Source organism: Mus pahari, chromosome 23, assembly GCF_900095145.1.
Source record: "Mus pahari chromosome 23, PAHARI_EIJ_v1.1, whole genome shotgun sequence".
In the NCBI taxonomy this organism is placed as follows: Eukaryota; Metazoa; Chordata; class Mammalia; order Rodentia; family Muridae; genus Mus; species Mus pahari.
In genome coordinates, this window is record NC_034612.1 from 33,400,165 (window position 1) to 33,415,944 (window position 15,780).

At 52.5% G+C, this 15,780-nt stretch overlaps 2 protein-coding genes across 5 annotated transcripts in view; both read right to left on the reverse strand.

The window, feature by feature from the left end:
* The window catches only part of C23H7orf26 (chromosome 23 C7orf26 homolog), a 14,052-nt gene extending 4,038 nt beyond the window's left edge, over nt 1-10,014 (reverse strand). Inside the window, exons 1-5 of one of the 2 annotated variants that reach the window (XM_021186592.1) lie at nt 9,555-10,014; nt 8,839-9,060; nt 6,490-6,655; nt 2,220-2,762; nt 1,370-1,409 (exon numbers count right to left, since the gene is read on the reverse strand). In XM_021186592.1, coding sequence (XP_021042251.1) covers nt 1,370-1,409; nt 2,220-2,762; nt 6,490-6,655; nt 8,839-9,060; nt 9,555-9,746 — 1,163 coding nt within the window. In that variant the 5' untranslated portion in view covers nt 9,747-10,014. Of the gene's footprint in view, nt 1-1,369; nt 1,410-2,219; nt 2,763-6,489; nt 6,656-8,838; nt 9,061-9,505 lie in introns of both variants that reach the window. The other variant, XM_029533900.1, reaches the window with a different exon arrangement.
* Nucleotides 10,015-11,100: 1,086 nt separating this feature from the next.
* Nucleotides 11,101-15,780, reverse strand: part of Zdhhc4 (zinc finger DHHC-type containing 4) — a 13,925-nt gene continuing 9,245 nt past the window's right edge. For all 3 annotated transcript variants that reach the window (XM_029533459.1, XM_021187079.2, XM_029533460.1), the window contains 2 exons: nt 15,079-15,323; nt 11,101-11,444 (listed from right to left, as the gene is read on the reverse strand). In XM_029533459.1, the coding sequence (XP_029389319.1) occupies nt 11,154-11,444; nt 15,079-15,323 (536 nt within the window). In that variant the 3' untranslated portion in view covers nt 11,101-11,153. The remainder of the gene's footprint in view (nt 11,445-15,078; nt 15,324-15,780) is intronic.

A 15,780-nucleotide genomic window follows, 5' to 3' on the forward strand; every position in this document is an offset into this window, starting at 1 on the left:
CTGCTGTCAGCCTGCCCTGCTCACACCTCGGCACTGCTGTCAGCCTGCCCTGCCCACACCTCGGCACTGCTGTCAGCCTGCCCTGCTCACACCTCAGCACTGCTCTCACCTTCCACCTGGCTTGAGCTGGAGTCTCAACTGTCTCTCATTGTCCTCCAAGCTAGCTGCCCTGCAAGCTGTCAGGGGATTTCCAGGGAAGCTCTACTCTGACTACAGGAGAATTGGGAATTACAGATAACTTGCGTGCTACAAGTTGCTTTTCTAATGTGGGTCCTGAGTATCTAACTGAGGACCCCTTACTTATGTATCAAGCGTTTCTGTGGCTGAGCCAACTCCCAGCCACAGCTACTATTAGCAGCTATGCAGCCCCCTCTTCCGAGGTATGATGGTTACTGACCGGTCCCCTGTACCCGGGAACGAGGGTCACCATGCTCCCTGTGCACTGCATGACTCTGTCGTGCACAGAGCTTTTGGCTTTGCTTCTAAGGACAGAGTCACAGAACTGGAATGCTCACATTCTGAAAAGGACAGCAGCTCCCATGAGACACACCACGAGGCAGACATCATTGCCACCCCCATTGGGAAACAGACCCAGAGACACACACAGACTGCCCAAATGCCATCGCAAACACCCCAAAGCCAAGTGCCTGCGAGGGAAGCCACGCACAGGTAGGACCAGCACACTGGACTCTCGGGGTCACCGCAGTGTGAGGGCACACCGCCTCCAGCATATACACAACTCGGGGTCACCGCAGTGTGAGGGCACACCGCCTCCAGCACATACACAACTCGGGGTCACCGCAGTGTGAGGGCACACCGCCTCCAGCATATACACAACTCGGGGTCACCGCAGTGTGAGGGCACACCGCCTCCATACATACACCACTCGGGGTCACCGCAGTGTGAGGGCACACTGCCTCCAGCACATACACAACTCGGGGTCACCGCAGTGTGAGGGCACACTGCCTCCATACATACACAACTCCAGGTCACCGCAGTGTGAGGGCACACCGCCTCCATACATACACATCTTGGCTTCGCTTCTAGGGAGTCAGAGAAGTGCAGTGTCCAGGTTCTGAAAGGGGCAGCAGCTCCCACGAGACGGCAAGCACGGCTCTAATAGCAGCACACTGACTGAGCAGCTTTGAGCGACACTGGGAGGTGGCTGTGGTCTCTCCCACTCTGGCGAGAGGGCTGTCCTGAGCCTCTCCTTTTCCCAGGGCCAATCTAACCCTGCAGAAAGCTCATCAGGGGTCTCGGCCGCCTGCAGACCAGATTCCCCAGGACCACGGTGTCTGTCTGTCTGCTCTGCCTCTTGCTGTTCCCACCCTGCCCCAGTGCCAACCCCGGTGGAGGTAGGAACACCTACTTGTTATGGGGTAGCCGGGAGCACAAGGTTCTCAGGTCATCTGTAATTAAGGAAACAGGAGATTAGACGGGGGAGACCTGGGTTCGAGGTTCTTAATAAGACCGCTGGCCAGCCAGCAGCAGGACCTGCTGCCGCAAGCTCCCAGCCGCCTTAGAGACTGGATTCTCCTGAATGGCAGTTTTCCCGTAAAATAAAAACAAACTGGGAACAGAAGAAGCCACTTGGAAAGGGGGTGGGGGGTGGGAGAGAGCTGCTGACAACTTCTTGAGTGTCTGGCAAAGAGCCACAAGTCAGAGCTCTACTGAATAATCGAATTCCCAAGGTAAAATGGGGGGACACAGGCCAACAGTGCATTAGACGGCAAACGCAGGGCTGGTGCTGTTCTCGGAGGTAGAGAGCTTATCTAGCACGCTCGAGGCCCTAGCTCAGTCCCTAGCACTGCCCACCTGCCGCCAAAAGAGGAAATCAGACAGCGAACATATCCAAGCGTGGAGGTTCACTCCCACAATCCTAGCACTCAGGTACAGAGGCAGAAAAACTGCCATGAGTTTCAGGCTAGCCTGGGCTATACAAAGCAAGATCCACCGCACATGCACGCCAAAATCTTAATCCTACAGAGGAAAAGCTCTGTATGCTCTAGCCACCCTGTGCCAAAAAGAGCCAGGTGACATCTAGATGTCGTATCTAGAACACAGCAGCACCCCATGAGGACGACTCTGGGACAGGCTAGGGCTTTCCAACCTCCCTTATAGTCACAGGGACAGGGAGCACGTCCCTAAAGCAAAGGCAGGATCTGTCTGGGGTCCCCATCCTTTCTGCATACAACACGGGTCACAGGGTCAGCGCTTACCTCTCGTGCACAGCAGGGCCCCCGACGTCATAGCCACCTGCAAGGCCTGGGCCAAGCGGTCCAGGGCTAGCTCGATCTCCTGGGAGGCATTGAGGGGGTTCAGTTCATCTGCTAGTCTGTTGATCTCCTCGACAAGCGGGACCATGTGGTCGAACAGGATGAGCCCCAGGCGCCCGTACAGGTTCTTCTCCGTCAGATGCAGCTGGAGCGTCATGAGGACCTGCAGGACGCTCAGGTGGAGCTTTGAGTACAGCAGATGTGAGTCTCTGTCCGTGCCTGTGCCCGCGCCTGCACCCGCGCCCGAGTCCTTGGAAACCTTGTGACTGATGTGGCCGTTGGATAGGCAAGGCTTCTTCCTTTTGTAAGCCAGAGGGGCCTTCACGCACCACCGGATCAGCCCAATGAGGGGCGTGAGCTCTAAAAATCCTATGGGCAGGTTGGCAGCGATGGGAGTATTTAAAAATGTGATGAGAATCAGCCTCGGGTCCTCAAAGATCCAGCTGACAATCATTTCAAGCAAGTCCAAAGGTGGGATGAGGTCATCTGCAAAGAGACATGCAGTCAGGTGTGGCTCTGGCCTTGGGGACAGGAGCAGAGTGGACCATGGGGGATGGGCCCCTGAGTTGAGAGCCTTCGTGTCCGGCGCTCAGATGCCTACTGCCCAAGTCACTCATCCTCTGTCTCCTTTTCAACATCTGCTCCATGATCGATGTCCTGTCCCCCCAATGTCCAGGACCCTACGGCCAAAGTCAAGGCTCAGAAAAAGACAAGTGAAAATAAAAACCGTCTGGGCGTGGTGGCGCAAGCCTTTAATCCCAGCACTCGGGAGGCAGAGGCAGGCGGATTTCTGAGTTCAAGGCCAGCCTGGTCTACAAAGTGAGTTCCAGGACAGCCAGGGCTACACAGAGAGACCCTGTCTTGGAATACATACCACTTCAGTAAGTTAATACTTCCCTTGAACTCCATCACTTCCACCCCTATACACAGATATTTAATTTTTGGTGCATCTGCATATATGCGTGTCTGCGTGCGTGTGCGTGCTTGTGTGTGTGTGCGTGTGTGTGTACGTGTGTGTGTGTGTGTGTGTGTGTGTGTGTGTGTACATAAAGCACATGTGGAGGTCAGAGGAGAGTTCCTTCTCTCTGCACTTTTACAGGGACTGAACTCAAGTTGTCACGCTGTATGGCACATGGTGCTCAGCCTTCCTAATACTGTGACCCTTTAATACAGCTCCTCATGACATGGTGACGCCAAGCCATAAAATTATTTTCACTTCATAACTACAATTTTGGTATTGTGTAATATAAATATTTTTGGATAGAGGTTTACCAAAGGGTTTGCAGCCCATGGGTTGAAAACTGCTGTCCTACACAAAGAGCTAGCTCACTATCCCCTAGCTCAAAGGGACGGGTGCGCTCTGGCCCTTGTCTGGGTGTAGGTCTCCTCCCTATACCCGCTATCTCCTCTGTAGCGCAGGGACAGCGACAGTGACCTTCAGGGAGCAGCGTGGAGTGCTGTCGGTCAGCCAGCACAGGGCAGAAGCTGGCACGGACTCTGGGCCTACTGTGTGGCAGGTGCTGGCGCCGGTCCTTTATACAAACCACACACCCCAGAGTTCTTTCTCAGAACTCACTAGAAACACATGGTGGAGCTGGGCGTGGTGGTGCATGCCTCTGATCCCAGCACTCGCAGGCGGAGGCAGAAGGATCTCTGTAAATTCAAGGCTAACCTGGTCTACATAGTGAGTCCAGGGCTGTTATACCAAGAAACCCTGTCTCAAAAAAAAAAAAAAGGGCCGGGTGTGGTGCACGCCTTTAATCCCAGCATTCGGGAGGCAGAGACAGGCAAATTTCTGAGTTCGAGGCCAGCCTGGTCTACAGAGTGAGTTCCAGGACAGCCAGGGCTAGAGAAACCCTGTATTGAAAAACCAAAAAAAAAAAAAAAAAAAAAAAAAAAAAAAAAAGAGCTACACTGCCCAATTTGGCATCAGCACAGTATATACTCAGTCTGCGGCCCAGCCTCCTCTCTGAGGCTGTGTTCTCAGCTCAGCTCATGGGAGAGCATTGCCTGACAGAGTCCCCTGCCACGCTTGGCTCGAGCATGTCACAGAAGGACTTGGGAAGCATGGCCTGTGCCCACTCTGCTGGAATAAGGTCCCCAGCCTTTCTTCCTCTGAAGACCGTCTCTGACTGTCCCAACAACACTGCCCCACACACTCCACCACTGGCAGGAGGCAGCAGCTGTGATCTACAACCCCCCTGTGGCAACCCTGCCCCTGCATCCTTGATTCCCCAAGGAGTTTCTGTCCCCTATGTTTCTGACACATGCCCAGGCCTCAGTGGAGGCACCTGCCGTGGCCTAAAGGCAGTGAGCGGTCAGGTGAGGGTGTGCATCTATGCCCTGGGCATGCGCGTGGCACGTGTGCTTAGTGTTGGAATTCTCCATTCCCACAGAGGAGACCTGTGCTCTTGAACCCATTGCCTGCACGTATGTATGTGTACCACAGGCACGCATCTCAGTGCTTCTAAGAGCAGAAGCACGCCTCCAGCCTGAGAGCGGCAAAGGATAAGCAATAGAACCAGTAAGATGGGGGCAAACACATGGCCGACGGGGCTGGGATGGAACAGGAAGCAGACAAGGTTCCCAAGACTCTCAAACTGCTGGCTGAGCTGTCAGAGCCAGACAAGACACTGCCTGTCAGCCCTCAGGGCAGCCAGGGCAGAGGACAGAGGGAGGAGACTGACCCCAGAGCACAAGGGCAGGCTCACTCCACAGAAAGCAGCACAAACAACTTCTCCTGCTGGGAAAACCACGAGCCTCAGGCATAAGATACCGCAGGGGCCATTGCAGACACTGACCAGGGCAGGGGCTCAGGCTCCACAGCCAGCTTCGCCGCCCAGTTCCTCCATCACAGACATGCTCCCAGGACAGCGTCAATGAGCAGGGCTTTCTGCGCAAGTCCTTCCACATCTGTGTCTTCTCTGGCCCCTACTTCCTGGCTGTCCTTCCAGAAGACCCAGGTTAAATTTCCCAGTACCCACTTGTGGCTCACACCTGTTTATAATTACAGACCTAGGGCATCCAACACCCTCTTCTGGTCTCTGTGAATACCAGGCACTCATGTGGTGCACAGCTATACATGCAGGCAAAACATCCACACATGGGAAGAAAACGAGGAGAAGGAGGAAGAGGAGGAGGAGGAGGAGGAAGAGGAGGAGGAGGAGAAGAGGAGGAGGAGGAGAAGAGTAAGATGGTGTGATGGCAGCGGCACTACTAGAAGGTGTGGTCCTTTTGGACTAGGTCTGTCACTGTAGGCGTGGGCTCTAATACCCTTGTCCTAGATGCCTGGAAGTGAGTATTCTGCTAGCAGCCTTCAGATGAAGATGTACAAGTCTCAGCTCCTCCTGTGCTGTGCCTGCCTGGATGCTGCCATGATCCCACCTTGATGATACTGTTGTCCTTTGTAAGACTTGCCTTGCTCACAGCAATAAAACCCTAACTAAGACAGAAGGGAAGGAGGAAAAGAAGAAACCTTAAAGATAAGATGGATGGAAGGATGGATGGATGGATGGACAGATGGTAGATGGACAGACAGACAGACAGATAGATGAGCACTTGCTGCTCTTCCAGAGGACTTGTGTTTGGTTCCCAGTTCCCACACTGGGCACAAGTGCCTGTGTCTTCACCTTCAAGGGGCCTGACACTCAATTCTGGCTTTCTTGGGCACCCACAGGTACCTGTCATACCCCTGCCCCCCCCCATGCACATAATTAAGAATAAATCTTGTGGAGAGACAGTCACATGTCTACGGAAAAGGACCTATACCTGGTTTCCTAACGCTCTTATTTCCGCCATTCAGACCCAAACAACTGCGAAGAATTGAACAAAGCCGCTCCTAGCAAATGGCAAAGACTGAGATGCCGTACGGTTAGGTTTGGCCCCACAATGGCGATGCAGTTAGTCAGTAGCAAGGGTCTGGAGAGTGGTCAAGAGCACTCGCTGCTCTTAACCTGAGTTCAGTTCCCACGTTTGGACCATGTGTAGCTCTAGCTCCAAGGGCCTCTGTGGGCACTGCACACATGACACCCGCCCCCCAAACACAAACCACAAAATGAAACAAAAGCCAATGTAGTCACTGGGGCACGGGGGCATGGGGTAGTCCAGGGCAGAGTGCTTGCCCAGCATGCTCGCAGCTCTGGGTTCTACCCCCAGCACCGCAAAAAAGAAGTACACAAAGCTGAAGACCACCAGAGGCTGCTAGGACACTCACCTGACGACAGGTCGTAGAGGGCGGTCACAGACGTTATGAACTGGCAGCAGAAACGAGGACTGGCACTAAAGATCTGCTTCAGTGTCTGAACGGAGCCCGGTACCAGACAGCAGTAGTCTTCCACAAGGACCCTGGCAAGTCTCACGCAGTAGACCACGGGCGTCCGCTGGGAAGAAGCCACAGTCCAAGTCACTGAGGAACCCTGAGCTGGCAGGTCACAGCTGCACATAAACAGTGAAGGCCACCCACGTGGACGGAGCCACTTCGGGGTTCGGGGAGACCTGCTAACAGAGCCCCTCGGGGTAGGTTCTCATCATCTAAAGCCCATGGAGCCAGTCCACCACTTCCCAGCCACAGGGGAGCACTGCTCCACAGGGACCGCCAAGCTAATCAGCCTGCTATCCCACACTCCAGCACTAGAGGGCAGAAGTGAGTTCTTGCCAGAAGGACCATGCCCCCTGCAAAGGTGGAATAGTCACATAAAGGGGACTTTGGTAAGATCACTGCTGAGAAAATGACAATTTCTGAAGGACACCATACATCAAAACTACTGTTACTACCACTGTGAGGTTTGGAAGAGTTTGTGAATTATCACATAATAAAATGTTTGCTACAAGCCTGGCACATGCCTTTGATTCCAGCACTTGGGAGGCAGAGGCAGGCAGATCTCTTGAGTTCCAGGACAGCCGGGGCTATACAGAGAAACCCTGTCTCGAAAAAACAAAAACAAAAAAACGTTTGCTACAGCCGGGCGTGGTGGTTCAAGCCACGGTCTCAGCACTAGGAAGCCTGAGGCAAAGGGATTATGAGTTGTAGGCTGGCCCAAGCTATATAGGGAAACTTGGTTTTCTTAGGATTTGACTTTTCATGGCGTGTAGACCTGTATATCTGTGTGAGTAGATCCTAACATGTGAGTAAAGGCATTCGAGGAGAACAGAGGGGGACGGGATCCCGGGAGCTGGAGTTATAGGCACTTGGGAGCCGGATATGGGTGCTCCAAGAACTGAATCTGGGTCCTTTGTGTGGGCAGTCTCTTAACTACTAAACCATCTCTCCTTCCCTCTGCGTACAGTTTTAAAAATCCAATCATTTTGCCTAAGAAATAGATTTTCCATTTATTCAGAAGGCCTGTTTGTTTGTTTGTTTGTTTATCAAAAAATTAATTTAAGGCTGGGTGTGGGGTCACACACCTTTAATCTGGGGAGGCCGAGGAAAGCAGACCTTTGTGAGTTAGAGGCCAGCCTGGTCTACAGAGTGAATTCCATGCCAATCAAGGCTACACAGTGGGAGGATGGCGGGAGATTCACCAGTAAAGCTCCTGCCCCGAAAGCCTGACAAGCGGAGAGAAGGTTCTGTCACAGCATAAAGACAAAAGAAGTGGGGGCTACACAGACGGCTCAGCGATTAGGGGCACTGGTTGCTCTCCCAGAGGACCCAAATTAATTCCTAGCACCCACATGGTGGCTCACAACCATTTGTAGCTCTGGTTGCAGGGATCGAAAGCCCGCTCCACTTCCAGCCTCCACAACATGAGCACCAGCACACAGGTGGTACAAGACACACACAGGCAAAACATCCCCACGCAAAACAATGACAAGTTAATAGATAATTTTAAAAATTTAAGATGAAAAGGAACCAAGCCTGGTGGTGGCGCACACCTTTAATCCCAGCACTCGGGAGGCAGAGGCAGGCAGATTTCTGAGTTCGAGGCCAGCCTGGTCTACAGGGTGAATTACAGGACAGCCAGGGCTACACGGAGAAACCCTGACTCAGGTGACACACAGTTGTCCTCAGACCTCTCCAGATGTGCTGTGGCACAGGCAACCACACACACATCACATCACATTAATACTAAAAGTAAGCTGGGTGTGATGGCATACACCTTTAACCGCAAATGCTCAGGAGGCAGAGACGCCTGGGTCTTGGTTGAGTTCAAGGCCAGCCTGGTCTACATTTTGAGATCCAGGACAGCCCAGGCTACATAATCAGAACCAGTTTCAAAATGAAACAAATCCTAACTTTACTACTGTGTGCACAAGAAGGCTACAATTCCAGAGCCAGGCACGGTGGCTCCTATGATCCTCAAGAGGCTCAGGTAGAAGGGTCATGAGGTTTGAATTCAGCCTGGGCTACATAGCAAATCCTTGTTTCACAAAACAAAACGAAACAAAAAAAAAAAAACAAGTGAAACAAGAAACAAAACAATTGTTTGCTCCATAAAAACAGGACTGGGTGTAGCACCCAGGCAGTGATGATCAATGACATCACGCACGTGTAAAACACCTCTACAAACTCTTGTTATCCTGTCTATGTAGACTGTGGGAAGTAACACTATTTTGAGAGCAGTACCTGGAGCCAGGAGGCCGCACATTCCAACACGGGGATCCGACACACGGCCACGGCCATGGAGACCAGCTTTCCCAACAAGCTCATGCGGCTGTCGTCGGCTTTGTTCCCTTGGGGGCTGAAAAGGGAGGAGAAAATGATCTGCCGCACAGAGTCCTTGCTTTGCTCCTGGAAGTAACTGCACATGATTTCAAGAAGCTGGAGCTCCTGGAGGGAATTCAGTCTCTGTAAAAAAAAACAAACCCGGAAGAGAAGCTGTGAGACGAGGGGCCTCCACCTGCCCCTTAGCTCCCACCGTAAAAGATTAGGGAAGTTGATGCTTAGAATCCCAGCGCACACGAGGCTGAATCTAGCAGATCCTGAGTTTCACGCTGGCCCGAGATACATGGTACACAGAAAGACTGTGTCTCAAAAAGGAAAACAGATCTGTTCTTTTTCCCAGGGTGTATTTTTTTTCACCCTTCTGAAGCCTAATTCCGGGGGCTTAACTCTGAATAAGCAAAGGAGTAAGCCCTGCATCTAGTTAAGCGACATCCCAGAGGGATGTTAAGTAGCCAGTTCCCAAAGCCACCACCCGGATCATTCATTGGTGGGGGGCGACTGTCACACGCCGGCGAAACGGGCAACGCCGCCCGACTGCAGGGCCGGGGGGCGGAAAGAGGAGCGAGACCTCGGGGCGAGCGCCTGTCACCGAGCGAGGGCACGGCCGGGGCGGGCACCTTGGGCTGCGCGCCGCGCTCCTTGGGCACTTGGAACACGAACTCCTCCAGCAGCTCCACGGAGCCCTTGTCCACGATGGGCAGCGGCGCGCTCTGCAGCTGGCTGCTGAAGTAGATGTCCAGGTGGTACAGCACCTCCTTGGCGGCGCTCAGCGCGTCGCGCCGCAGCAGCGAGTGGCGGATGTCGCTCATGGTGCGGCCGCCCTGTCCCCGCCGCGAGTCCTACTTCCGCCCGGAGACAAAGAGGCGCGACCGGCCTGGGCCCCGACGCGGGCAGGGTCGCGGCGCCCGCCCGCCTCTAACAGGCGCCGACCCGCTCAGGGGACCATCGTCGCCGCCGCCGCCGCCGCGGGCCCGCGGGTATCCTGGGGTCCGACTGCGGCGCCGCCCAGAGCCGCGGGAGCCGACGCCGCTCGGCCGAACCGGCGGCTGAATGGCGACGGCGGCCCGCAGGGGCCAAGCTCGGGCTGCGGCCGCGCGCTCTCGTGGGCGCCCCCTGGCGGTGAAGCCCGCACGGGCAAGCACGAGGCCCCGCCCCGCCGTCTTCCCAAGTTTCTGACTTCGGATGTATTATCAGACACTCGGAGGTGTTCTGAGCCGGCACCACGTACGCAAGCCTTCTCGTGCTCCCCTCCAACCGGGACGTGTTCTGATCGCCCCCGAGGGTGGGGTGGGGTGGGGCGACTACTAGGACCCCCACGCCCTGATCCTTCTGTTCCAGGGTCCGTGTTTCCAAATTCTCTCCTGGCCCCTCTTAACTGCTTTGCTCTAACCAAGCCCAGGAGGACTGTGGGAATCTTAGTACAAGGCTCAGCCCACGTACTCCCTGTTCCTGAAAACCCTCCCACCCTACAACACTCCCACGCCCCACCCTAGGATTTGTATACAATCTGTGGGCGAAGGTTTATTTACACTTTACACTGAACAAGCTGTCAGTGAAGACTGGAGATTTGTTTTTTCTTTTGGTTTTTCGAGGGACAGGGTTTCTCTGTGTAGTCCTGGCTGTCATGTAACTCACTGTGTAGACCAGGCTGGCCTCGAACTCAGAGATCCACCTGCCTCTGCCTCCCAAGTGCTGGGATTAAAGGTGTGCACCGCCCATCGGGGACTGGAGATTTTAACCAGAATGGAAGCCTTGCATGTGGCTCACAAGAACAGTGACTAGGAGGCCCATGGCTGGGAGGACTTAGCTAAGATGATAAAGGGCCCCTGCCTGAACAAGAGCAGACCAGGGAGAGAGTGAGGCTGGCCACAGCTCTGAGACCCTCTTGTACATCAGGGAACAGGCTTATGGCCCTAGTTCAGGCGGCCAAGGGTGCAGTGAAAGAGGCAAAGGCCTCCTTGTCACCAGAGCCTTGGCCATCTCTTGACCCTTCTCACACTAGGACCTCACAAGTTATTGGTTCTAGCAGAATACAAGCAGGAGAGAGATCTGCCCTGGGAAATACTAGAACTCAGCAAGCCTAGCTTCCCATCTCTTTTTCCCCACTAAAGCCCACTCACGCCCACACAGCAGAAACCAACACAGACAATGAGAAAACAAATATCCATGTGTACAAATCGATGTGCACTGTATTCAAAAGGCAGGGCACTTCCGCTCTATTTCTTCTTTTTCTTGTAACTGGGGGTAGCAGGTAGAAAGACCTCTCGAAGGTTGCTCCTAAACCCATGGGAGTGAATGTTCTGGTGGATCTGGGGCTCAGCTGATGGGGACCAAGCCACCAGAGGCCAGCACTGGCACCAGGCCCAGTCGCCTTTATACCATTCATTTGTGGTCTGGTTGGTGGCAGCCAGGTACAGAGCAAAGCACAAGTAGCCAGCCAGGAGCAAGGTCAGAAGGATGACAAAGCCCAGCAGGAACACAATCCTTGGAAATGCTAGGAACAGGCGCTGTGGACAGAAAACCAGAGCGTTAGCAAATGGCCTTCGATGCCTGAGTACCAGCCCTGACCCTGTGGTGCAGACTGACCACGCAGCTGACCTCCTGCATCAGATCTGACCCACCAGGCAGTATACACAGCTGAGAGGTGTGCCAATGCCCCAGAATTCATGAGGCCCCTCGTTCAAAATTCCCTGTTTCTCTTTGTGTGCCTCTGTCTCTGTCTGTCACATGCATGCATTGCACAAGTACAAGCAAACACACAGACAGACACACACACACACTTCAGTTGCCTCAAATCTGACCCTCTGAACATAGACTTGAGTCACAGACAACACAGACACAGACCGGTAGCCCAGGCATGATCCTAGTGTGTGTGAGAGCTTGCTGCAGGATAACTTTCACACTGGCAGAAAGGTCACTCACGACACAGCACTTTGCCAGTCTGCTGTTTACAAGACAAATATGTGGAAACAGCTCATGCACCAAACTAAAATCCTGCAAAGCAAACCACTGTCTCTTTAAAGCCACCGAGCACAGGAACACCAGGCCAGGGGTGCTGACCGTAGTACTCGCCCCTCTAGCGTCTCTGCGCATGAGTGATGGTGCAGGCTGGTGAGCATAACACTCAAGGGTGAATGGTTGCCAAGTTTCAGGCCAGCCCAAGTCAGAGTAAGGCCTTGTCTCAAGACACCAAAACAAAAAAATAACAAATGAAATGGCTGTGCATGAGGAAGAATGGTTGAGACTCTGGGTCAGTCACACTGCAGCACCCCAAGGAGCAATTAAAGTCAACTCACTGTGGACTGGTGCTCAGTGAGAACAGAAAGGCTCAGGGCTCTCCCTGGTATGTTGTGTGACTATGGCATGAGGATGGTGAGGGTCTACATCTGGGAACTGGCACAGGACGGGTGGGGCAGAGGTCTCGCACTGTGTGTTTCCTTTGAAACCTTGGGGCAAGAGTTCTCTGTGGGCGTTCATGCCATGATGCATGTCTGCATCAGAGCGCGGGGTCAGGCGTCTGTCCGTGCCTTCTACCTTGCTTGAAGCTAGCTTGCTGCTGCAATGCCAGGCTAGCCTGGCCTGTGAGCTTGAGACTCTCCTGTCTCCACCTCTCAGCTCTCCATTCCAGATGTGTGTCGGCACACTGTGCTTTACACGGGTTCTGGGATCCAAACTGAGGTCCTCGTTTGTATAGCAAGTGCCTCACCCACTCAGCCGTATAGAACCCTGAGCCAAATGCTTGCTTATCTGAATACTGTGTTATTTTTATAATAGGAGGGGTAAAAAATTAGAATTCAATGTTTTGGGAAGTCAGAAGAGGAAAAAATACTAATTAAAACTCTTGAGTAGAGCAACTGTGTAACTCAAGCCATAGAGAGAAGAGACGGACGGCGGGCAAAGGGTGGCTCAGCCTTCTTATACCAAAATCCTATACCAACTGGGCAGTGCATTAATCCATGCATTCCCAGCACTTGGGAAGGTGAGGCGGGAGGATTGAATATCTGAGCAAGCCTGGGCTATTTAGTGATACCCTACCCCAAACAAAACAAAACCCTATAGAGGTAGGTAATGTAATGTGTTGGTGAAGATGCAGAGAAACTGGGAGCCTTATATACTCCTTGTAGGAAGCATTCTAGCTATTGTTCAAGTGGTTAAAATGTACCACAAGACCTTATAAATCTACTTCTAAGCACACTGCTAAGAGAAATGAAGACGTGGTGACAAGAAATATGTGTGCACTGCTCACAGCAACATTACTCAAAAATAACCAAAAACTGGAGTAGCCAAATATCTACCAACTTCTCAATGTGCAAAATATACCATGCTGGTGAATGGGAGCACTGTTTGGTCAGAGAAAGGAATGAAGAACAGACTGGGGCGTCAGCATGGGCCATACAACACTGTGAGGAGCCAGTGTGGAGGGTCACAGACTGCAGAACTGAACCTCTGCAATGTCAGGTATAGGAAACTCGAGACAGGAATCTCATGAGTGGTTACCACGGCTGGGGAGGAAGGACAGCTGGGGAGGAGGGACGGCTGGGGAGGAGGGACGGCTGGGGAGGAGGGATGGCTGACTTGTACATTCACAAAGCCCTGAAGCTGGATCCCAGCTCTGCATACACCAGGCATAGTGGTGCACACCAGTTATCCCAGCACACAGGATGGGAAGCAAAAGGATCAAAAATTCAAAACCAGCCTGATGTACACGAGACCCTGTCACAATAAATAAGTTCGGCTACATTAACTTTTAAAACCCATATGTTAGCTCGGTGTAATGGCACACACTTTTAACCTCAAAATTCTCTAGGCAGATCTCCTAAGTTCAAGACTTAATATGATCTACATATTCTAGGCCAGCAAGTCAGGGATTTAAACAAAAAGAATAAAGGACCAAAACCCTAAGGGCTCAATGGCCCGGGATGAAGCTATTACTATCTTGCTAAATGTTCACAGTATCAAACTGCCCTCTGAAGCCGTGTCTCTCTACCCTAGGCCAGACCTCTCAGAGAAAACTCTGCACAGTGGACAGTGGCTAATGCCGACAACTGGGCAGAGCGAGAAAAGTGTCTGTGGAGTGCTCAGCCATAAACAGAACAGGACAGAACATTCATCTCTGTCTCTGTCTCTGTCTCTGTCTCTCTGTGTGTGTGTGTGCGTGTGTCTGTGTCTCTCTGTCTCTGTCTCTGTGTCTCTCTTTTTTTTTTTTTTTTTTTTTTTTTTTTTTTTTGATTTGTCAAAACAGGGTTTCTCTGTGTAGCCCTCACTGTCCTGGAACTCACTCTGTAGACCAGGCTGGCCCCGAACTCAGAAATCCACCTGCCTCTGCCTCCTGAGTGCTGGAATTAAAGGCGTGTGCCACCATGCCCGGCTGTCTCTCTCTTTCTCTTTCTTTTTTTTTTTTTTTTTAACTTTCTTTTTCTTCTCACTCCTACCCCACTCCACTCCGGCCCCAAGATTGATTGATTATATGTAAGTACACTGTAGCTGTCTTCAGACACACCAGAAGAGGGCATCGATCCCATTACGGATGGTTGTGAGCCACCATGTGGTTTCTGGGATTTGAACTCAGGACCTTCATAAGAGCAGTCCATGCTATTACCCGCTGAGCCATCTCTCCAGCCCCTGTCTCTCTCTCTCTCTCTTATACATATACACACACACAAACATACACACAGACAAACATAAGGCCCAAGAACAATCACAGGATGGGGAAGGGGAACAGAAAGCCTCTATGAGCCAGAGGCCAGGAGGATCAGAGTAAAACAGTGTCTCCGGACAAGACAGAGTCATGACTTCATAGCAGACGCAGTTGTTCACACAAGATCAAGCCAGGCAGCATTCCACAGCGCAGAGAGGACAAAGCCCCCAGCCTAGTTGAGGAGCTGTATGTGGCTAATGGCTTCTGGGGAGGGACAGTCAGTTTCCTCTAAGGGTGTGGGTCCAGGAAAGTTGAGCATGATCCAGTAAATGGCCCCACACATGAGTATATATGGGCAGCCCAGAAAGGACACAAGTTGGGAGGGGCAAGATACACTGTATGCATGTATGGCATTCTCAAAGAATTAATAAAAGGAATATTTATTTTTTAAAAAATGATAAAAGAGTGGCTTCATGTTTTCCTGAGACACACTGCAAAATTACCTGAATAAGAAAGACAGTGTCCACAGCCTGGAAATGCCCCAAGTCATCAAGGTAAGTTTCCTGGTAGAGATCGGACACTGTCACTAGGCGGAGCAGAAAGGCAGCAGTCACAGTGGCAATGGTGGCAGCAGAAGCCGTCAGCGTCAGGAGGTAGATGAGGAAGTACCTGGTGTTCCAGGCCCCGATGCAGTTGTTCACCCAAACACAGTGATGGTCGAAACGGTGCACACAGCGGTCACACACCCCTGCAGAGAAAGGACTGGTTCAGCTGGGCTCCTCCTTGGTGAGTCGATACAAACTGACCCTGGAGTTTCACTGTCAGCACTGACAGTTGGGGGCAGGGCAGCTGTTGTCACCTGGCTTTCAGAGCTGCAGGGCATGCTGCTGGGAAATGGCTCCGGGCAAGAGCCTGCCCTGCAAGCATGCCTGCAGCTCAGGTCCCCAATGGACAGATGCCAGGCAGGCTCAGCCAGGTTACCTGGGGGAGCTCCGGCTCAGTCATCCATGTATAAGGTGAAGAGTGACTGAAGGGGGAACCTGACATCAACCTCTAGCCTCTACATGCACATGCCAGACATCTACCTGCATATGCACACGCATGCACATGCCAGACATCTACCTGCATATGCACACGCATGCACATGCCAGACATCTACCTGCACATGAACACACATGCACATGCCAGACATCTACCTGCATATG